This window comes from Carassius auratus, chromosome 16 (assembly GCF_003368295.1).
Source record: "Carassius auratus strain Wakin chromosome 16, ASM336829v1, whole genome shotgun sequence".
In the NCBI taxonomy this organism is placed as follows: Eukaryota; Metazoa; Chordata; class Actinopteri; order Cypriniformes; family Cyprinidae; genus Carassius; species Carassius auratus.
The window spans coordinates 12,302,181-12,327,133 of NC_039258.1; the positions used below are offsets into that span (position 1 = coordinate 12,302,181).

The 24,953-nt window shown below is 36.2% G+C and overlaps 1 protein-coding gene across 3 annotated transcripts in view; it reads left to right on the forward strand.

Annotated features, from left to right (window-relative positions):
* The first annotated feature begins 1,723 nt into the window (after window positions 1–1,723).
* Window positions 1,724–24,953, forward strand: part of triob (trio Rho guanine nucleotide exchange factor b) — a 159,082-nt gene continuing 135,852 nt past the window's right edge. For all 3 annotated transcript variants that reach the window (XM_026284127.1, XM_026284128.1, XM_026284129.1), the window contains exons 1-2: window positions 1,724–1,985; window positions 13,495–13,545. In XM_026284127.1, the coding sequence (XP_026139912.1) occupies window positions 1,919–1,985; window positions 13,495–13,545 (118 nt within the window). In that variant the 5' untranslated portion in view covers window positions 1,724–1,918. The remainder of the gene's footprint in view (window positions 1,986–13,494; window positions 13,546–24,953) is intronic.

Sequence of the window (24,953 nt, forward strand, 5' to 3'; positions counted from 1 at the left end):
TCTTGATTAGTTTTTATTTTATTTTATTATTTTTATTTTTTTACTCTTATGGCGCTATTCTATTCTAATTACACTCCACTGTAAGACTGTAATTCCTGAGCATTTTCACCAGAGGGCCCAATTGTTTCAGTTCTCACATAATTTCATGCTGTAACATGCCAGTGAACAGATGGGTGAATATTAAAACATTGATGCAGTATATAACAATATATATTATCTTCCAAACTGTATCCAGAGGCTGTTCAAAATAAGAGAAAGACAGTAAAAATGAAAGGGAAGGTGTTTAAAAAGTAAATGTAAAAATAGGCATATATCTGTCAAAGGGGTGCAACTATTGGATAATTATGATAAGGAATTAAAGTTATATATTTCACTTTGAAAATGTAAGAAAATGTATAAAATATATAAAACATATAAAAATATGTATGACTAAATATGAATAATGTGTGTATGTATTTTTAAAATATTTAGGTAATAGCTAAAATGTGTATTTTTGTAATTATGTAGGCTATGTGTGGAATCATGCATGCATGTTTTTGGAAAATGTCTTACATAACTTTTGTTTATCTTGTAGTACCAAATCTAGTTTTTTTTTTTTTGTGTGTGTGTGTGAAAAGTTGTCTGTGATGAACGAAATACATTTTTGATAATGTTGACAATGATGAATTTTAAGCAGCTGGATGAATAGTTTTGTTTTTTTTTTAACTAAAATTGTATTGTATTTGAACAGAAAGTATGCATTCAATGTGACCCTTTTTGTGAAATCTGGGCTAAAGCCTTGAAACCTAATGACATAACAAGCATCAAAGTTTGAATTCAACTATTAAATTCACTATGATTTCAATATTTGACATGGTCTTAGTCAGTAATAAAGATATCAATGTTACATTTACACGGAATGTTCTTTACCTCACTGAAGGATGATTTTATTTAGAAAACAGTAAATCATCAAAAAAAAAAAAAAAAAAAAAAAACACAGATGTCACAAAATACACAAAACGTGTGGGTTCAGTAAACAATTAATGATGTTGATAATCAGTGCTTAAAAAGCCACAAACAGAAATGTGTGTGTGTGGTCAATTTAAAATCTGATCATTTGTTTGATTTTATATAGTAGTGAAATTGAACAGAAATATATCAGCAAACCATAATTTATAAATATATTTAAGCTCTTTTTCACAGAACTGAAATAACTAAAAAAGTTTATGTTATGACTGCTGAATTTGATTGTAATTCAGCCAATTGCAGTGAAGCAAATTTGTAATAAAATATATTATTTCATTGATCAGTATGTTTTAGGCCTAACCAGTGAGACCCTCATGACTGCCAAGCTCACCTATATCAACCTTTAATGAAAATTAGCAAAACGTATATCTATAAGATATCATATCATCATAAGAAATATCATATAGTATATGATATTTATATCAGTATATCATATCTGTATATCAGCATATCATATCTGTCAAAATGTTTAGTTTTTTAATAGCCTATTTCATTTTATTGAATCAAAGACTGGAAGTTTATACTTCCAGTCTTTGAAAAAGCATCCTAAAGTTCCTTCTTGACGTTTTGTAATTTTGTATTACAGCATTGTGATGGCTGAGGTGACCTGTGAGGGGGGGGGGGGGGGGGATTCCTGGAGACCCCCTCCTTGAAGAAGACCTCCCCTCTCCCTCCCTTCATCCTTTTCCTCCTCTCTACCATCTGAAGCTCAGGAGCGCCGCCGATCGGTACCGACACCTCTCCTGCGAGCTAAAGCCAAGATGGAGGGTCCGCGCTCAGCGAGTACAGGAAAGAAGCCACTCTTTGCTTTCAAATGAAGAGGATTTATTCTTGATCAGTCACTTGATCTCGAAAATCGACACTGACCCGTTTGTTTGGGGAGTTTTTTTGAGGGAGAATCACTGATCCGAGGATGAGTTCAGGGGAGGGAGAGGACACATCTAAGGAGGCGGCCGACATAGCGGCGTTTTTTAAATCCGGTAAGTGGAGAAGAAGAGAGGGGCGCGCGGTTCGGTGTTTTCGTGATGATGAACCCGCTGATCCGGATCCTCGTTCACGTCAGTGATAGGCTACGTGACCGAACTGATCGGGACCATAGATCCGAACATATTTTTTTTTCCTCCTCTGAGATGTTGATGATGTTTACTGTGAATCTGCAAACGTGCTTTTATGGCCATATACCTTTAGGAAAAAAAATATATGGTAATGTAGCCTACTGCAAAATATAATGCGATATAGCCTATTACATAATACATTTACATATATTGGAAACTAGAGCTTATATATTTTTAAATATACAACAATATATGCATTGACAATATATAGCTATATTGATACATAATATACTATTTAGAAATTAAGATAAAAAATAAATGTTCATTGTTTGATCCTTTATTGAGTATGTAGGTATTGCACATAGATGTTCCCATATAAATGTGAATACGTGCATATATACACACACATTACAGCAGATTTCTAGTTCCTAGCATGCTTTGCTTCTGACTGTTAAAGGAGAGTAAACCATTTTAAAATTAAGTTTTATTTCATGAGTTTTGGCTCAATATTAATATAGGTGGATGTCTGTTAGTGTTTAATGTTGTATTATTGTGAAATGTAAAAGGTTTTCTCGTATGTGTAAGTTTGTGGGCTTACCATTGTGCAGAAGAGTAGAGTCTGTGGTCAGGAAGAAGATTGGCCAAAACACATTTATATGTTACTTTATTTTTGAAAAAATTATAGTATTGCACATGTTCAGCACAGTGATAGTCTGCTCACTAAGTGCTTTGATATGAACAAGTGTGCTTATGCTGTTGTAAACTAGCTAAATTTTAAAATATGAAAAATGTATATGTACATGTAAATGTATATCATAAATGATTGTTAAATACAAGAAATATAATTTCTATATATGTGTGTATATACTGTATGGATATATGTTCAATTTATTTTTACACATGCACATTATAAAGTGTGTTACCGAGTATAAAATGGCATATTGTGATATATAAGTAAATATATTATTGCATATTTTTCAATATATGAAAATTTATACATTAAGAAATATATATATTTTTTTTGCGTAAGGGTATAGTTGGCAGGTTAAGATATATAGGTCAATCACTTTGAATGCTTTTACATGACATCATTTATTTGGAATATTACATTGCATTTGAATGTACACAAAACATAGCCAGGGAACAAGTCAGCACACAGTCCAGCAGTTTTTTCTTAAAACCTTATGTCATATGTCATTGTTTATAAGTGTGATGTTTGAGTTCACAGAAAGGTGATGTCATAAAGCTTGGCCCAGGCAGCTATGCATTTTTAATGGTGCTGCTGCTGCTGTCATCATGCATGTCAGTGATGTCATACATCACCAGCCATCTGAGTTAATTCACATTAATACACTATTACCCTACATTCACAGACATCGTGTGAATTTTGAGATCATTCTGCTTCTTTATACACCACTTTGACAATCTACTGGTTGGGTTGTTGCAGTCAGCTGTTGCTTTGATTTGTGTCAGCTGTCTCTGCAATACCAGGTGCATCCAAGAAGGGACTCTGTAATGGGCCATGGACGCCCTGAGTGACAGAAGTATTTTCACAATATCACGATTTCTGTTTTCTCTCTGCTTCAGCAAGTGGTTTCTAGTGATGATGCATATGCTTTGTGTAATGTTGTTCATTCAACTTTCTTGTGAGCAGAAATGAAGCATGATATGACAGCAAATAAGGTGCTTAATACATTCAGTATCTTCATTTAGTAGCTTCATTCAGTAGCTCGCCTTTGGAAGATCTGTGAGGGGAAAAGTTACTACAACTTTTGCCCTCACAAAAAAAATAAAAAATAAAAATAAAATAAAACCTTGCGAAGGCCTTATGTTAAACTGTTTCTATTAAGATTGTAAGGCCTGTAATGGCGGTTCCCTGTCTATGGCTCCCCATGACCTTAAATTGTACCAGCTGTTTGGAAAAAGGATTTATAAATATTTTAAATTTACTTGAAATCAGGTTACAAATTTGAATAATACTTATTTGGGCCTCATTTGAAATTTGGTCTGATTAGACTGAAGAAAAAATCTGGTGTAGGCAAATTTGGTGTAGGGGGTTGCCGTCTCTGTTGAAATTAACCCAGCATTCAACACATCATTGTCAACATAAACAACAAGTTCATTAAAATGCTTGCAATGCAGTGTTTTGTTAAATGATTCATGTAACCAAAGGAAATCTGATGTGTGTTTAGTTAAACAGTATGTAAGTTGCTGGTTTGCTCATGTTATGTTCTAAATGTCAAGAAACAAGGTGTTATACAGTAAGATTCACACTTCCCATTAGAGCAAAGTCTTTCCAAGGGTCTATTTTAAAGCACTGCAGCATCCTAGGGCAGTGTTTCTGAACGAAGCCTTCTCTCTTTGACTCCTCCGGTTGGTCTGTTAATTGCCCCATGCCTGATCAACACTCAAGTTTTGGCACCGACAAGCTTTCTCTCTGGCTGTCTTTGCGTTAAACACATTTTGTGTTTCCAGAACATTGGATGTCTCATCAGTGCCCTACTTAGTCACTGAGCATTGAATGGAGTCTCTCTGGGGCAAGACGCCCACCTAAAGAGCTTTTGTTCAGTTTTGAGGACTGTTGCAGATCTTGCACACCAACCTTGGCCTGCATTCTAAAGTACCTTTTGATGCTGAGAAAAGAAAATGGCTCAGTGCTTGCTAGAAGCAGCACGGAATAGTGATGGTGATCTGTTCAGTCAGTTAGAGGCATCCATAAGTGGAGTGTGTGACAGATGTTTCAGAATATTGGTGGCACTGGTTTATCCAGTTTTGTAGGGAAAAACAAGACACAAACTGAATGAATGTAATACAAAATGAGTAAAATTAGAAAAAAATAAATAAATTAAGTATATGATTCTTTGCATCAAAAACAATTATTTTAATACATCTGCCATAACAATAAATGCTAACATATTAAAATGGCAGTTTACACTATATTGAAACATTTAATTTTTAATATTATGTAACCTGTTCCATCATATCTGTCCACCAAGGTCTAAAAGGCTTGACAACCTTAGTTTGAAGACCCCGATCCAGATTATTTCTGTCATAATAACAAAATCAGTAACAACTGTATTGTTACTAAATCATTTTGTGGTCATGTTCCCAATAGTCATGTTCTTTATACATGTCATGCTTCTTATACAGTAAGTTTGCCGACATTGACATACTCACTTTTCTAATGCAGACTTATTGCTTGGAACAAGCTGTGGCCTGGAAATTTTGAAACATACACAAGTATGCTTACCGCTTCTAACTCAACAAACTTGTGTATTTTGAAATATGTCAGGCTGCATTTCATATGTACAAATTTTCATGGCAGTTGTATCTATTTCAATACAATGCAACCATCTTCTGTCTTGAAGACAGCTCTTTATACATGACAGCACCACTTATTCACACACTTGAGGATGGATGATTGAGGTTGTCATGACATATTCAGCCCACTTCACAATGTGGCGGAACAGCTGAAGGCTGGATCACACAAAACCTGAGCCCTCCCTCAGAGTCTATCAGCAGCAAACCACTTCCATAGAAAATGTTGCTCTCTGAGCTGAGTTAGTCTTTTTAACTCTTTACTGTTCTTTCTTGTTATTGGTGTGGCCAAACCTCCTTTGAAGTCTGTTGCAATAAAGAGCGAGAAACTGTGACTTCCGAATACTTGATTCTCTGTTGTGGTGGCTCTGTGCCTTTTATGCAAAACATCTTAAGGTGTTGTTGCACCAACTTTCCAAATTTGTAATCATTTAACAGTCCGTTTTTTAAATTAAGGAGTCAGATGAGGTGTGAAAAGCCGTTGTGGCCTCATTCTTGAAAGGAAAGGACGTTCTTAATTTAAGTGATGTCAAACCTTATGATATTGTTTCACTTCCTCTGATACTAAAGTGACTTTTTGACTTGATGAAATGATTGCCAAATGAAAGTTATCATTTTCTCCATAATTGTGCAATTTACCAAATGCAGCCTAATGAAATTGCTCATATCCTGTACTGGCAGTGTTTGACTTGAAGAGATCTGTCATTGCTAAAATCATTCTCAACTTACGTCTTTTTATGTGTAATAAGAGGTTAGCTAAAAGTGAAGGGAGGATTGTGGCTTGGGATATTTCCTAACATTGCCTCACTTTGATCAACTATAAAACATAATTACATTGGAAAGAAACATGCTATTTGAGACAATTACACATCTGATTATCACATGATATGAAAAATGAGAACATTTTCCCCCTGTATGGTCACTTTATGTTGGATTGTGGGTAGTGCTAAATGCTGAGGATCGTAGCTGCTTGACAAAGTAATCATTCCCCTATAAATTTACCCAGAAGGTACTTTAAGATTATTTAAAGCCAAAGTGTGTGATTTCTTTGCCACTTGTGGCAAAATTGTAAAAATGATTGTTTTCAAGGAAGTTTCCAGAAAACAAAAGGCACACTACTTGTTGAGTCAATAGCGGATTAACAGAATGCTTTCCCATGTCAAAAATTCATAGATTTAATTCACGTGATTGGCAGGGAGACTTGAAATGCAAAACATCCTTAAGGCCCATTCACACAGAACATGTTTTTGCATTCATAACACAAGACACAGTGCAGAATGCATTCTCTTCCATGTTGCCATCAAATAAAACAGTTTCCATGCCAGCTTTCTATTATAAACAAAAGGCTGCAATGCATGCCCCACCTCCGGGGTCTTCTGATTGGTCCACTGTTTCGCCATTGATGAGCTGCACTCTATGTAAAAGTTTAAATTATTTTGATGACACTCTGTCTTAAAAACGCTCATCTGTGAGACACAGCAAAAGACATGAGCACAATGGTCACAAACGTACGTCTAGCATGTTAAAATAGAAAAACAATGCAAAAGTAGCACATTGTCACTGTCTTAAAGCATTAAGCTACATATTATAATGGTTATCTATTTTTTTTTTTTTTTTTTTTTTTTTGCCCAGCCACCACCCCCCCGTCTTCGGAGGTCAACTTTATTTTTATTCATATAACAAAATAAGACAGATCATATATTTTTAAATAATTCTTATCTATGAAGAACACTTCAGGTGCAATTTTGCGCATTGCGTTCATGTTCTGGGCGCAAACGCTCATCTGTGAGACACAGCAAAAGACACGAGCATAATGGTCACAAACGTAAGTCTAGAATGTTTAAATAGAAAAACAATGCAAAAGTAGCACATTGTCACTGTCTTAAAGCATTAAGCTACATATTATAATGGTTATCTATGAAGAACACTTCAGGTGCAATTTTGCGCATTGCGTTCATGTTCTGGGCGCATTTGCTTATCAGACTGCATTATCAGTAATGTGTACTGAATTTGGTATTTTAAAATTACTGTCATAATACATTAGTAGCCTACCTAATGCAAACCTAGTAGAAATAATCGGTGGGCAAGGAAATCCTTGTTTTGGACTCCAGATGGGCATATGAGTGTGTCATCTCATGAAAATGATAAATGCCCAAGTATCCTGAACCAGACCCCGGAGTCCAACTTATTTAAACTGAATTGCAATCTTGTTTACAGTAGCCTGTGAGATTGATCATAACCATTATGGCTTGTGAAGTAAAAAAGCATTAGATTATGTAATATAATGAAGCCCTGAATGATCAAATATTATCTGAACCTACCCAACACTCGTGCTGAAATTGCTGCAGATGCAGAATTGATTCAACTGGGAAAATAACTTTTAAGATAAAGAGAAGGAATGCATTAAATATCACTAAGCTTAGTTATTGGGTACCATTCATGTAATCATCCTTTACAAAAATGCACTGTGACAATACCATGGTATCAGATTATCATTGACATATTGTGGTTTTTACATGGTACTCCTAGCAGTGATGCGCGGGTTGATGCAAAACGAGCGGGTACCTTCGGTCACCCGCGGTTGCCTACAGTTACGAGTCATCCAAAAATATTTTTAATGATATTCGGGTCGCTGTCGGTCAGGTCGTTTGAAATAAAGATGCCAATTAAACCTTCTAATTTATATAGTACTAGACACAATTTTGAAATACATAGGCCTTCACTATATTGGCTGAATAACTGGCGTGAAGATGATGCACAAGCTCAGTCTTCAGGTAGAGATGGAGGCGGCAAGAGAATAGGTGAAGACGCTGTTTTTGGCAAAACAAGATTTTGACGACTACATTAAGATTTGTTTTATAGAAAACTCTTTTTTTTTTTTAAATTTCGTTTTTTATAAATTGTATCTTAATTTTGATCAATGTCAATCAATTGCCCGTATTTTATAAATAAGAAGCAAATATATAGTAGACAATGTAATGAGGCTCCAGCACGATCACTTGCATTGCATGTGAACTGGAGGGCACCAAACTCAGCTTGTGCCTCACAAATTTGAGGAAAATAGGCTATAAATTACAAGCTTGAAATGTCTACTTTTAATTGAAAATATTCAAACCAAAATAAATAGGCTACTCTCTGATTATGTAATCCATATGAAATGTGGATTTCTCTCTGGCGTGGCGAGTCCGCATTGTCAACTTAATCTTTTTTTATAATTCTTGACAAGATTAGAATATATTAAGTTCAGGAAGCGGGTCGGGTACAATATTTAATTTTCCTTTTTTTGCGGTCCGATTTGCGGGCGGGTTAGTTGAAAACGTCGGTCGGGTGCTGGGTTATTAATACATTGACCCACACATCACTGACTCCTAGGTAAAAAAAAAAAAAAAAAAAAAAAAAAAAAAATTGTTATTGTCCAAAGTTGTACTTGAGGGGTTAGAACCTCTTAATTTGCTCTTCATGTCAGTGTTTCAGTAGGCTACGATACAATGTAAATGCAGTAGGGATGGGCATTTTGGGAAATTTCTCATTTCGATCATCGATAGGTTTCAAAAATGATTAATCGATTAATCGGGGGTGAGGCTTATGCGGGGGGTGGGGGGTTGGGGGTATGTCCATAATTTATATAATGAAAAAATCTGAAGATTGTTATGAAAATGAAAAAGAAAAAAAATACAAATAAAAATCTTTTTTTATACTTTTTTTTTTCATTATATAAATTATGGACATACCCCCAACCCCCCACCCCCCGCATAAGCCTCACCCCCTGATTAATCGATTAAGTGAAGTGAAGTGGCTGAATGTCACTTCACTTCACTTAATCGATTAATCGGGGGTGAGGCTTATGCGGGGGGTGGGGGGTTGGGGGTATGTCCATAATTTATATAATGAAAAAATCTGAAGATTGTTATGAAAATGAAAAAGAAAAAAAATACAAATAAAAATCTGACATGAAAATCTGTCTATGAAAACATGAACACATGATTAGGACAGGTTAGATTATGATTATGATGAAGCAATGTTATTAATAAAGGAGCAAGAAATATCTGCCTGAGGTGAAGAGTATACCAATAAACGGAAGCTAATTCTAAGACACATCCTATGATAAATCAGATAACTGAGATACATATCAGACGTAACATTACAACTTGTATCAGCACAATAGGATGCTAAGTTATGCGTGAGAGAGAGAGTGCGAGCTGCCGCTGATGCATTTTCATGACAGCGCACTGAAAGATGGGCAAGAACCACAGATCTATATTTATAATTCCATTTGAATTGAATTATGCCCACAAACATGGCGGAAAAAAAGCTCGGCTGCATTATTATAACATCAGTAATAAATTAATAACAGCAAAAATAGAAAAATAAAACATTTAAGAGCAATATCATTATCGGACATTGCTTAGGCTATATGAGCTTGACACGAATTGCTGATGCAACGATTTCAGCATAATTGTTCATGTTAATTAATCAGACGTAGACTAGCTCTTGCAACTTTTATCTGAAAAAAATTTGCCGATGCAGATGTGAACTTGACCAAAAGTGTAACTCAGATTACGATTTACAAACACGAAAGTAGGCTACAATAAATTCACATTAGTGTCACTATCATTATTTTTTTATGTAGGCCTATTCTATTTAATTAATATTTTGTATTCAATTTGCTCTTTCTGATCAACCAAAATATTATTTAAATATTATTTTACAGCATGGAAATCACTGATTATTGCTAAATAATTGAATGAGATTTAAAATATATTTAAGATAAAAACTATGACAAACAAATCATTTTGATTTTCGTTAGGCTACAAATATATCTAGTCCATTTTTATTTTATAAAGACCATTTCATTATTTGTCTGTGATTTAAAAATTAACATACTTTTTCTTTTTTTGCTACTTATTCAACTGCATTTTTTTTAACAAAACATTGTCTTCCAGTATAACTTTAGCAGCATATTTATTTTGATCCAGCGGTGAAACAGTTTTTAAAAGATAAAGAAAAGAGTTCACCAAGTTTAAACACTATTATAAGGTATAAAACAGAGACCGAATAGCATAGATATTTTAATTATGGCTAAAACTAAAATAATAATATTATATATATAAAAAAAAAAGGATATTATATTTACCGCGACCGGTGAAACAATCAAATGTCTATTAAAAAAGATAAGGCGGTCTACGTGCTCAGATGAGAGCCGAGTGCGCCTGTCCACATTTAGTGGAATAAATTGGCTCCGCTGTAACAGATGTTGCAGGAACAGCCATGTACCACTGGACAAGTAAACCTTCTCTGTCCCTGTAACTAACGGGCAGCAAATCTTTCACCACCATTTCAGCGATTAGCTTTGTCATCTTCTCTGTTCTGCCTGCGTGGCATTAAGGTCTTACGGCAAGTAATTCAATGCTGGTCTGAGTTGCCGCTCTGTTATCGCCAGATATTTTATGTACACATTTTAGATGATAGCGGATTATATTTGTCGTAGATTTGTGTGACAGCTTGGCGCTGCACAGCTTACACTGAACTGTATTTTCATCGTTCTTCTCAAAGGGAAGCCAACCATTACTACGTGACTTTGAGGCCATGATTATCTGTCTTCTTACGTCTTTTGAGGCATCAAGTGGGAAGCTAACCAATCAGAGCTCAGGGCGCTGCCCAACGTGCTGCCATAACCAATCAAAAAAAAAAAGATGATCGATCATCGCTGTCGCGGTCGAGTACTCAAGTACTCGATCACTGTTGCACATCCCTAAAATGCAGAACAGCATTATGGTAAATGAATAGACAATGCTGCTATGTCATCTTCTATAATTGGAAGAAGATTATTTAAGTTTACATATCTCTCTCCATCTATTGAAGGGGTTTAGAGAACAATGTTTTTACAATGAGGAACAGATTTTTGAGGGGAGGATGTTATGGATGTGTTTATCTCAAAGTTGGATTTTGAAATAAAGGCAGATGCCCAATGGGCTGCCCAGGAGAGGAAGTGAAGCACACACAGATGTTAAACAGTTTCATGATTTCTTTCAAAAGTCAAAACCACAGTCATTCAAACACTTGTGCTGTGTTGGCCAGTGAAAATATTCAATAAACCTTTAGTGAAGATCAAATAGTAGATATAATTGCAAAATATTCACTGTAAAAACGATGTGACGATGTTTCAGGTATTACAAATATTAATAATAAATGTATAATATATTATGGAAGTCTGTTTCTGCCACTGAATAAAAAAAAGGTAATTTTGACTTTGTATCTCACAATTATGACTTTTTTTCTCTGAATTGCATGATGAATTACGTATAAAGTTATAATTATGAGTTATATACTCACAATTTTCACAATCAATAATTTTGCTTTTCTATTGTGAGAATTCACATCACTCATATGCATTTCAAATCTGATATTCTTTCACCCATAGAACATAAAAGGAGCTAACCAAAAATACCATTAAAATATTTTATGCAATTGTTGTAGACACTTGTACAAATGTGCTTTGTATTTGCACTTGCACATGAAAATATGGCACATTTGTGTTCCACAGACCAAGGGTGAGTTAATTACATATAAATTAGTCAATTATATGTCAGAATCAAATTTTTGAGTTCACTATTAATTTTACCTCAAATTAATTGATGCCTGAAAATGTGCTTTGTAACATTGTGTGGTGTGTGTTTGCACAAGATACACATCAGGAAAAGCAGGTGCATTCACCTAAAATCCTGTTGAGGTAAATCATTTATTCCTGCCATGGGGTCTTTGCTCTTGATAAGAGACCACTAGGCCTTGCCACTGCCATATAACCCTTATCTGATCAAGACCTTGTATATTTTCCAGCAGATACTCCCAGATCAGCACTGACATTTGCCATCTAATATTGAGGTTATGGTAAAGGCCAAGAGTTATAATGCAGTGTCAGTGAGGAAGGGCAGCGAGTGACTTAGGTCTTATCAGTGAGTGTCAGTCCTCAGTGCAACGAGGGAGGATTTCGGCTTAGCAGTATTGGGGGTCGCCTCTTTTAAAATAAGATCATATCACAGTCTCAGCGGAATACTCAATAGGCCAGAGAGCATTCTAAAAGCAAACCACAGGCTGAAGCACACACATTCTGGAGTGTTTTAACTGGAAAAACACTTGCAATGGTTAAACCTTATTTATTTGTGAATGCTTAACTTAATTTTAACCAATAAAGGATGATAACAGGATTGAAATGCAGAGCTGAAGTTAGCCTGAAGGTGTCAACTTGGAGTTTTAAACATCTTTTGAAAATTTGGTGTTATCATATGGATCTCTGTAAATTTATCAGACATGATGAAATATTTTCTATGCAAACAAACTAAAACAAGAAATACATCATAGAATTAGTCAAATTGCTACTTTTCTAAGCTTGCACTGTTTTCCTCCACCAAAAATGATGGCATTCCTTTTTAAAAACTATGTTATTGTTAGGTAAAGTGATGCAACAAAGAGTAATGGAGTGGAATGTGATGAGAACATGAGTAATCTATAAATGATTAACACCTAAAATAAAATTCCAATAAATAATAACAAAACATGTTTTTCTGAAAAAAATGTTAATTGGAGAAAATTTAGCTCAAGCCAAAAATAATAATTATTTTAAATATATCCTTATTTTAAATTTAATCTGATAATCAGATTTTTACAGCTTGTTTAATGTTTTAGATGATGAGGAAATGACAATACACTGCATAATATCCACTTGCTGTGCTGAAAGCATCCACTGTGATGTAGATGCAGATACTTGTACTGCACATGACTTTATATGTCAGATAGTTTCAGATAGTCAGATTATTCCAATCAAAATAGATTTAAAGCACACTTTGAGTGTTAAATTTAGCAATGCTAACTTCTGATCATTACTCTTTTTTTCTGTCAAATTTATGTAACAACTATGTAAATGAATCGTTCTTTACTTCTGAGATCTGTGTTAGGCCATACTGTATGTTTCATGATGTAAAACGCCAATTCAAATGCCAATTTAAAACTTTAAAATACCTCAAAGTGTCAGGAATCCTCTTCATCTCTAAGACTTGATTGAGAATGTACTGAACTTTATCTAACCCCTATCTCTTTCTGTCATTCTTCGTATTTTCAGAATGTTCTCTTCAAAAATGTGAACCAAAGCTTGAGTTACCCAATCACCCAGGTAAGACACTGTTATTGCTAAAATGTATTTGGTTGAGCTACATTAATATTTTTGCATGGTGTTCAAATTAGTCTCCTTTTAGCTATTAGCTTTGGTAAAAGAGATGTTTAATCTAATTCATGTGCCATTTATTTTAGCCTGCTGCACATAATTGTTTTGTTAAATGTCTTGAAATCCTTGTTCAAGAATATGTAATGCCATCTGTGAGGTTGTTTCAGCTAAGAGAACTGCTTTTATTTGGTTTCATTAGGTCATTGGATTCCTGCAGGGTGAATCTAGTTTTTACTCTTTTATTTTGCGGTTTAGATTGAGCTCAGATGCAACTGAACTGAGTCTCTAAAAAGACTCCTAAACTCCTAAAAAGATTAATCACTTTGCAGGAAATCAGACCTTTATATATAGAACATTGATTATTATTATTATTTTATATCAGCCAGTGGGGATGTTCTAGGATATATTTTGAAAGTAACTATACTTGACCCAGTTTTGCCTAATTTTAGTTGAACATTTGCTCATCCCAAGATAATAGCTTCTGTAGCTAGCTGAAACAATTAATATCTGGTTCTTTAGATTTGCTTATATTTGTCACAGTATTAATTTTATTTTGCTTACACCCTAAAAAGATCCCATCAAATCCAGTGTATGTAGAAAAAAAAATAAAAACTCTGATATTTAAGAATAAATTGCTGAGGTTTGTGTAGTATTCCTCATGCTGGTTATTGGTGCAATGCTGTTCATCTCATTATTGCTTAAGGTGCACAGAACATTTCTGTGAGTGGCAATGATCTAAATCAGTTCAATAACCATGTCTAAAAATAAATGGGGGTGCACAACATTTCTTTGTTTCTCACGTTCGTCCCCTATGGCACCTTTCATATGAGACAGCTTGTTATTCATTTCAAGCTGTGTCTTAGACAATCAGTTCTCTAATGACTACTGAACCTCAAAACTACACTATTAACATGAAAGCAATAAGAATAAAATTAATATGGCCAAGCCTTCAAGAATTTTGTTTCTTATTACATCGCAATAACATCAACTCATAATAACAAATGAGAAAATATTTTTAATCCCAAAACCTAGCAAATAAAGTTGTGTCGATTGTAGGCAAGTGAGCTCTGCCCTGTTCCCCGCAGTGGTTTATTCTTTCTCTAATTGGAGACTGAAGTGTATTAGACCCATGCCCAAATGTGCCAGATTCTGGTATGTTCTCAGGTCCGGAGATAGTCACTTGCACAATGGACATCTCCAGAGGAGGTCTTTATGCTGTCTGCCAAAATCCTTGACATGCTCATCACCCCCAATCAGTCCCACCATAGCTACTGTGGCCAGTAGAGTGAACATGAAGGCTCCAATGATTCTTTAGTACTAAAAACCTTAAAACACCTCTTTCAGAGAGATGGAAACACACATATATTCATCCAAATACTTTGGTGGGCTGCTGTCCAACCCTGCTTTCAAGCAGGGTTAGGTCCTATACAATGATGGGTTAATGCTTTACTAAAAATAACTTTGTAGTTCACTTAGTTTGACAAATATAGCAATATAGTATAAAGGGTGGTTAGCAAAAAATACTTTTGCAGTTATCTGAGGTTAGACATTTTCTGAATGGCCAAATTCACAGAGAGCAAGGTGCTTGCCATTTGTACAAGGGCAATTGTTTAGATAAGGCCAAAATGTGCAGGTTTTTGTATTAATCTGAGCTAAATTTGCATTAAAGGGCTGGAAGTATTAAGAACAAGAACTGACCAGCGCACTTGGTCACACAGTCTAGAGACATCTTCTTCTCAACAGCATTTATAAATAGCTGACCTAGTCCAAGTGGACTATTTTCCAGGTTGCCTGTAAAATAGGGCTTGCATATAGCCAGTAGCTAGCGTAGTTTTCAAATGCAGTCTAAAAGAGGGATTTTTTGGACCCAAAGTTTTCCGTTCTTTTTTTTTTTTGGACCTGTAACACCGAGGCCAAAATAGCGCTGTGATTCCACCGTAGGGCCAGAAGCTCCACCGCACTTCACTAAAACCCACCCATTTACATGCCTCTCAGGAACAACATCATGCAAACCCATCATTATACCAACAAAGAGAAGTTATCAGAAAACTAATAAGAAATAAGTCACAGGAATTAGCATGATCACAAAAATAAATATTGTTAAATATTTAAATCCAAAAGCATCAATGTTTTACTATAATAAGTGATACATTGATGATAATAAATTAATTTATCAGGATTGAAAATTAGTCACACAGAAATAAATCATTATGAACATAGCCTGCTTATTCAGTTGAGTCTGTTTCTGTTTATTTGTAGTCACAGTAGCCTATATACACTATATATCACACTATATATCACATTTAGAAAGAATGACAATTTATAGTTTTTTATAAAAAATCCAGAACAAAAACCATTTTTATAGTAGTATAATAGTAACCCTTTCTGTAGTATTGTTGTTGCCGTCATGTTGTGGAGAACCTACAGTACTTTGTTTGGCCTTCAAAAGAGTTTTAAGCATTGCAGAGTAGCACTTGTTGTTTGTTGTTTCTCTTATCACAAATGCAGACATGGTTTTATGTTTACACATTAATATGCAATGAAACGTGTAAAAATACCATATAAGTCATTATAATCAGTAATTATGTCCCCACTGGATGCAACAAAAGGCAAGTTTGTAATGGGTTTTATTGGTTTTGCCTGGTCATGCCAGGAGACGCCAACATTGCACCGATAGACAATAGTATTGTGTATTGTGATAGTATAACAAAAAACGACCATATAGGTTGTTTGTGCAAGCATTTATTACGACCTATATTTACATTTTAAAGTTAAGCGCCCTCTAGCGGGCGTAAAAATAATGACAGTATCGCGTTGCGTCTGTCGTCATGAATTGAGGTATAACGTCATTACCAATCAAAACACACGGTTATTTAAATGCAATGTGTGGCCGTTTTACACCGATCTCACAGTATTTCCTACATATTTTACTACTGTAGGTGGCTTATTCGTTCAAATGACCACACCTAACCCCACCCTTTAACCTAACCCTCACAGAAATCATACTAAATTATGATTTATTGAGCATATACATTTTCGTGCACGTCTGTTCAATGGGAACGAACCCATGATAGCATGATTACACATCAAGGTATAACGCAATAATCTACTAACTGAGCTAAACGAAACGTAAACCAGAGGGCAAATAAAAGAGTACAAAACATTAATATGAAAATTACCTTTTGCCAATAGGGGCGCAATTGTAGTATACGCTCTGATGGGGTTGGAGGACAGGTTGGTATTACACGTATTTGCGCGCGACTTTGGATAGCAGCGGAAATCTAGACTGATTATCGCGGTACCACTAGCCCACCAGGACAGTGGATTCACACTGGAGTCGATGCACTCCTCATGCAGAAAGCGTGTGAGCTCGTTATCTGCTCACGCTCTCTTGGGTATGGGCACTGACGTGGAGGTTGTCCGTGACTTCAGCAGGTATGCCTGTTACTTTCACGGCTGTATTTTACAGATTTCGCAAAGGTCTCAGCTGTTTTTTTTATGTTGCTCCGCGACCTGATGCTTGAGGGGGCAGCTGCGCTGGACGCTTACTGTGAACAACGCTTAACATGGCTTGATGTACTAAGACAGTGATATTAACAGACCAAACTCACTAAAAAAATCATACTAATAAAGTATACTATCTATAAAAAAAAAACAAAAAAAAAACAGATGATCCCTGAATATGAGTGCAAGTCGTTTAATAACTGCTTAAGCCTTATGATGGTTTTCTATGGGAGGAAAAGGCTTAACGTGTTAAAATCACCAACTATTACAACTTTATCTGCAGCCAGAACTAACTCGGATGTGAATTCACCAAACTCTTTAATAAAGTCTGTATGGTGCCCTGGTGGCCTGTATACAGTAGCCAGTACAAACATAACAGGGGATTTATCATTAACATTTGTTTCTCTGGATAATGTTATATGAAGCACCATTACTTCAAACGAGTTATACTTGAAGCCTGCCCTCTGAGAAATCCTGAAAACAGAGGACCACAAACAACGATCTGACAAACAAGAGACGAAGGACAGGGATGAATTCGGGAGCGAGCTTACTGGAAACGGAATGGAGAGGAATGTTTTTGGTAGAAAGCCACAATTTTTGACCAACAACATATACGAGAGGCTTAGACCGGTGGCGATTGGCTTTAGCCTTGGTGCGCACTCCCACTTGGAGTTGTAAGATTAATAAGGGAATTAAGATCAATATAACACAAAGGGGATTGAATTAAAGTGAATAAGAACTGAATTAGTATGCAAATTATTCAGAAATAATATTTAACACTTTATCAACTATTCGTCCACTGATAAATTGAGATTAGGTTATTTTATAAATTCTGGACAAAATATTATCAACCCTCTGAGAGGGTTGACGAAGTTCAGCGAAGGAGCTTACTGAAGAGTTGATGAGTTTTGAGTGAGCTCTTGGTGGTTTGAAGAGTGCACGCTGGACGATGGAAAGGTCAGCACAAACCATAGGCAAGAGCCCAAGTCACTGTAAGCAGGGCAAAAAGCAAAGGCAAAAAGCTTGTCATTGGGTTATAAGCGTGTCCATCTGACCCGTCCTTCTTAGTGCGACAGCCAATCAGATATTGTCTTGGGCAAGGCCTATGCTCCGTTCTCCGGTTCTTGCATGTAATTATCGTAATGTCCACGTGATCGCGTGTGTCCAAACTTCTGAGAGTTTAGTTTAAACGCTTTAATAAGCAAACTTAATAGTTTAAATGTGGTGCATCCTACACACATCTACTTTATATCAAAATTCTAGAAATCATTTACCCATCAAGTAGGTACCAGAATACATATACTTCCCATAGTTGAGGTGGAAGTAAATAAGGATTTAGCCGTGATAAGTGTTTAACACACAAAATTACTTGAGTAATATAAAGCACACATAATACAGAGAATACACATGTATGAGGCAACTTCTGGTGATTAGTTATTATAACTGAGCTAGAAAACCCTACGAATAGGCTGTAATGGAAGTTAAACACACAGAAATAATTCCACAGGTTATATAGAACATACATGATACATAAGAAACCTGAGAGGTAAATACTTGTAATCAATTCAGTTTATTGGGAGCAATTTTGAGACCGTTGTTTGTATGAAACCACAAGTGGGTTACATTTCAGTCTATTGGTTTTGGAGTGTTCCCTGGTTTAAGGTTTTTGGTGATCCTGGGCCAAATGAATGCCTTAGCATCCTTCCTTTCATTATAAGGCTGGGGATTTTTGCATTGGGGTCACCACAGGGGTTCTTGGCCATTTGGTCTTAAGTTTGGGGAACAAAGAGATATCTTTTCCTGCTGTCCTGGCATCGCTGGTATGAGATTAGACAGGCACGAGAAGGAAAAGGGGGGTGACATCTCCTTGACTGTGTTTTATGACGCACTAATGGTTCGATGGGGAATCGTTCTGAACTGTAGAATGCAGTGTTGGGTTCTTATAAGCCCCTTTCACACTGCCATTCCGGCAAATACAGGGGTAAAGTGTTCCTGTTATTGTTCCCTGGTCGCTAGATTTGGCACTTTCACACTGCCAGTGATGACCCGGTATATGTGCGTGCTTTCACACACAACCCTTGAAGATCCCGTAAGGACACGTGACATCAGTGCGTGACGTGTAATGTACGAGTCGACAACGCTTGGCACGTTATACTTTAACTGAAGCAAGCAAACGATCTCTGAGTCAGCGCGGAAAGTGAGGAACTAACTGATCTCTGCTTCATTACAGTTTGCACATATGTTTTCGTCGCAAATGTTGATCTTCCTTAAAAAAACCGGTAAAAGAGTCGCGCGATAACGCCCGTCATCACTTCGATACGGAATTAGATCTGGCTTTTGTTCACACAGCGCTTGTTCCGGATCGATTACCGCAATGTTACTATGTCCCCGACCCGGGTTCGATTCGGTAATCAATTCCGGGACGTGGTTGCTTTCACACAGAAGGCGACCAGGCAATGTTACGGGAATATTGCGGGTCCGACGTGCAGTGTGAAAGGGGCTTTAATGAAATGGCCTGTTCAAGGGTAATCCTACAGAGTAGAGTCTCGTGGGCTCTAGTCCATGTGCGGTGACACCTCTGGACAAAGGCGTGAATGGAGGGGACGGCGACTTCGGATTCCAGACTGGGAAAAATTGGTGGCTGGTATTCTTAACTACACTTGAACGGAGATAGGCACGTCGCTGATACTGGTAATGTATTGTGGGCTTACTCCACCATTGATAGTTGTTGGCTCCATGAGGAAGATAAATATAAAATACATATCTATGGAGCCTCCTCCATATCTGTGTATTTCAAAATAAGAAATTAAATTAAAAATTATAATTTAATTAAAAACGTGTCTCCACATACTATTCAGTTAAATTCCAGTGCATTTAATCCATTAAATCGTGTAGGCGTAAACATTTTATTTTCATGTTGCTTTAAGCACTATGTATTGTAAGCTTCACTTTTACTGTGACTAAGTCGGTAAATGTGGTGTTTACATGGAATAATAGTTGAGTCTCCACAGTAGGAAAGCAATCTTAGATCCGATGATGGAAACGGAAGTGCTAAAATGCTCAAAAGCTTCCGGGTTTTTGCCTACAAAGTGACATCATAGTTACACTTACATCAGTCTATATTTAGATCTATATTTAATATTGTTACATCCCTATTGATGTTGTTATTATTATTATTATTATTATTATTATTATTATTACTATTATTATTATCAATATATATCTATATTGTCTTGTGTAGTTTTAATTTCCTAGTTTTTGTTGTTGTTTTTGTTGTTTTTCACGTTTTCATGTTTATGTTTCATTGATTTTACTTTGTTTAAGGGTGCAAAAAAAAGGGTCCATAAGCCTTAGTTGTGTAATGATTACAGCCATAGATTTCAAAGTAGAGCTCGGTAGCTCGGTAGCTCGGTGGTTTGTGACTGTTGTCTCGCGGGGCGCTGTCTTTTAAGGGGCCGTTCACATATTCACAATTTCGTTATTTCTAATGTAGGCGCACAGGAATGCACGCTCATAATGGAAGCGACGCGGTTTTACATATTTTACATATTTCACATATCGCGTTTTTAGGCGCGATATGTGAACACGCATGTTAGAAACCCGCGCCAACACAGACTTACTTTTTTAACATAAAATAAAGTTGCAGCACTAATTCAAAGTCATTGTTTGAGGCTGCCTGGGAGGAGTTGACAATACTGCACATCATTCCTTTTTTGCAACAACAGGTGATTTCCATTGACATTAGTGGCAGTGAAATGAAAGTGAGCAGTGATTTAATTGGGAAACAAAGTTTAAGACAGACCAAATGATATAATCCAATTCAGCATTAGTTGACCACACCATCACAAGTAAAATTAAACCAAACAATCACTGCATGGGTTGCCTGGTGTTACTGTAAATAGCACAATTTAAAGTAACTGCACCATATTCAACAGACCTTTATGATTGGCCCAAAGCAGAATTGTTGTGTCAGGCTGTCCTGACCTTGTAAATGCACATACATCAGTAATATTATGGCACGGTATCATAACTGACTTACTGGTATTTCACACATGATCTATAAATGGTCAAATTTGTGCAGCTCATGCAAAATAGGGTTAATATTTTGAAAGTTATTTATTTTATTTATTTATTTTTATTATTTTTCAATTTCTTAAAGTGTCTAAATTCTTAAGTACATAAAGAATTTTAAAGAAATCATAAAGAAATAAAATGAAATGAGCTTTGTATAATATATGTGAAGGACATCTGTATTTTTTGTGCACTGATCATAATGCAGGAGTGTCCCTTTCCAGTGTCTAATTCACTCATAGCATAATTGTCTGATGGTCAATACCCCCACTTTTATCAGTAAAAGTTTGCCAGTAATATCCCCATGACGACTGCTTAACCAGTCAAGCATTATACCATTAGATTTCAATCATATAAATTCAGCATAAATAATCTTTATCTCATGTTTTCCAGAATCTTAATGGAAGAATCTACCTGAAGGCAGATAGAAAATACTGAGATATTTACTGAAAGCTTTACTGGACAGTTTATGGATGAAATTGCATTATGTAAATGGACCTCCCTGCTGTTTACATAGCACCCTGCAGTTAGCACAGTGTGGGCTAATTCTAGTGTGTTTACTCAACGTAAACAGGCAATATAATTGTCCTCCAAGGAGTTTGCTTGGAATTGTGCTTAGAATGGAATATCAAGCCATCATATAATTCCCTGAGTAAGTTAAGGGTGTGTAGCTGTTTTATTTGCATTTTTGAAGTGTATTCCAGTTTTGTGGTGATGATTTCCTCCTGTCTGACATTGCTAATGTGATTTGTAGTTGCTTGATGTAAAAGGGTGGCAGAGTATGCAGGGCTCCAAACTGCGACTAAAACGGTCGCATTTGCGACCATAAATATTTGGATATAAAAGGAAATAAAAGGTTCTTATATGGTATCATGAAGCACCTTTATTTTTAAGAGAGTATGACAACATTTACTGAATGCATTGAGGACCCCAAACTATACTCAGGGGCCAAGTGATGCTTATGATCCATGATATTGGTACAGATTTTGTGTAATAAACAACGCATGACTGTATATTTCAAGTTGGAAAAGACATTTAGCTCCCACTTTAAGTGAACCTTCATTCCCAGGTCATGTACAAGATGGATTAAAATGCTGATAAAGTCAAGAAAAGATGAGACATAAACACGTCAGTATGATCAAAAAGTTACAAATGTAAAATAAATAATTTAAATAAAACACATAAAACATGTTTATTCTGTGGTACCTAAAAAAATTATTTGGCACCTAAGTTTTTTTTCTTATAGGAGCCAATGGCTCCTTACTCAATTTTTTTGTTTGGAGCCCTGGTATGTCATATATATTTATATTTAGGGGCCAAGCACCGAAGGTGCAAGGCACCTATTGTATCCGTTAGCATAATTTTTTTCTTCCACCGCAAGTCTATGGCAGCCCACAGAACCGATTGAAGTTGTAATGGTTTGACATTCTGATAGAGGACCGTCCCAACATTAACTATAGCAAATTTAAAGTCTCTAACTCCAACTCTCTAGCGCCACCACTTGTCCAAAGTTTCAATATTATTGTGCTAATAACTTTTGAACCGTAAGTCAGAAAATGGACATTCTTTTTTCCTCTGAATCCTTGGCTCATGCCAAGTCGAATGAGTCACAAAATTCAAAAATCTTTTCGCTATTTTCAGTTTTTCGAAAAACCTACTTTTTCGAACTCGTCCTAGATGGTAAGTCCGATTTTCACGAAAATTGGCTCAGATCATCTTCAGACAATGCTAGCAAAAAGTTATGGAATTCAAGTGGATTCGTCCAATCGTTCTCGAGAGACATGTGAACAAATTTGACGAAAAGCACGCAAGAATGCATGTGAGGCTATATCTCGGCAACGGTTTTGCACATTGAGACCAAAACTTGGTGTGTGTTATAACAAGTATGACCTGAGACTACCTGCAGTGTTTTGATGCACCGCCACCTAGTGGTCAGGAGATATGAAAAAATCATATTTTGGCTTATAACGTCTGAATGGTTTGGCCAAAAATCACACAACTGGTCTCTTTAGATTCAGTGAGTCATGTCGTGTCGAATGATTTCCAATTTTCCCGTGTCAGCCATTTTAGGCGTCGGCCATTTTGAATTATGTTTTAAAATGCTGTATTTTTTGAACGCAGCATCGTATTGTTACGAAAATAATTACAAAAATCTTCGGCTCCATGCCCTGAAGGTCCCTAAAAATGTTTGGTGGTTAAAAAAGTTATTTTGATTAGTTGAAAACCTACTTTTTCAAACTCCTCCTAGACCTTTAGTCCAATTTTCACCAAATTTGACATGGATCGTCTTCTGACCATGCTGGCAAAAAGTTATGGATTTCGTGTCGATATACGAAACGGTTCACATTTAGCGCATCAACAAATTTGCTGGAAGGGTGCCAAAATGCATTTGAGGCTGTATCTCTGCAAAGCTTTGACATATTTGCACCAAACTTTGCATGTGCCATTATCACCTCACACTGACCATGCCACATCAGTTTGGTAACAGCGCAACCTACTGGTCTGGAGTAATAAACATTAATTTATTCTTAATTATTCACTTTTTGAAAATTACATAACTTTTGATTATAGTAACCTATTTGTAATGAAAGTGGTCTCATAATATTCCTTGGGTCATGCCGACAATATACATATAAATTATGTGATAATAAGCTGAACTTCCTGTCGCCCAGTTTGATTTCTGTTGTTTACTTTCTTTTTTTTTGCTTCTCATCAACTGTTGGTCCGATTTTCACCAAACTTGAATAAAATCATCTTCAGACTGTGCTTACAAAAAAATATGGATTTCATGTCGATAGACGCAACCGTTTTCGTACAGCGGCGCTATAAACTTTAAGCACTGTGTCAAAATGACTCTAAGGCTATACCTCTTCAAAGCTTTGACACAATGAAACCAAACTTTTTTATGTGCAATAGTCACCTCACTCTGACCATTCAACACTAATTTGGTAACACCGCCACCTATTGGTCAAATGTGATGAGCCAATAAATTCTATTACTAGTTATTGTGTTTATTGTTTTCAAGCCATTTTGCCTCAAATAATCTTAAAATGGTTTTAATTACTCATTCCTGCCATTCGTCTGAAGCTTGCTTCTATATTGGTTGGCCCCGTAATTGCTGCTTGCAGCTATATTTATATTTATATTTATATTTATATTTATATTTATATTTATATTTATATTTATATTTATATTTATAAGACATGTTTCCCTTCAGGAACTCGAGCTACATCGAGATGCTTTGGGAATGCCTTTAGAGTTGCTCAGAACTTGCTGCTGCTTAGACAGAGCGGTTGCGGCGGCATCGTGGGGATCACATATGGATCTGGTGGAGGGAATGGAGATGGGCGAGTCCTTTTCTTCTTCCTCGACCACCAGATCCAACCCCCCTCCCAGGGTTTCCATAAACACGCTCCAAGGGAGTGGTTTCTTCCCCACAATGAGAGAGCTCGACGGAAGGTTGAGAGTGTCAACTAACCCCCCCAGTCCGCCCAGTATGAGGAGTTATTGGAGGTGATAACTTTTGCTGTGGCATAATTAAATGTCGAATGGCCCACTGAGAAGCAGGCAGAACCTACCAAAAGCAAGCTAGATGAATGCTTTTTGCGGTCAAAGCCGCTCCTTCCACGTCGGGGCTTGCAGTTCTTCCTCAAATTCACACAATGGCTTTATTACAGGCATACCAAGCAGACCTGCTAAAAAAGCTAGATTGGTGCTATGAAGTTAAAGCCGATGACATTAGGGAACTCCGGCAAACCGTTGATTTGTATCTCCACACGACG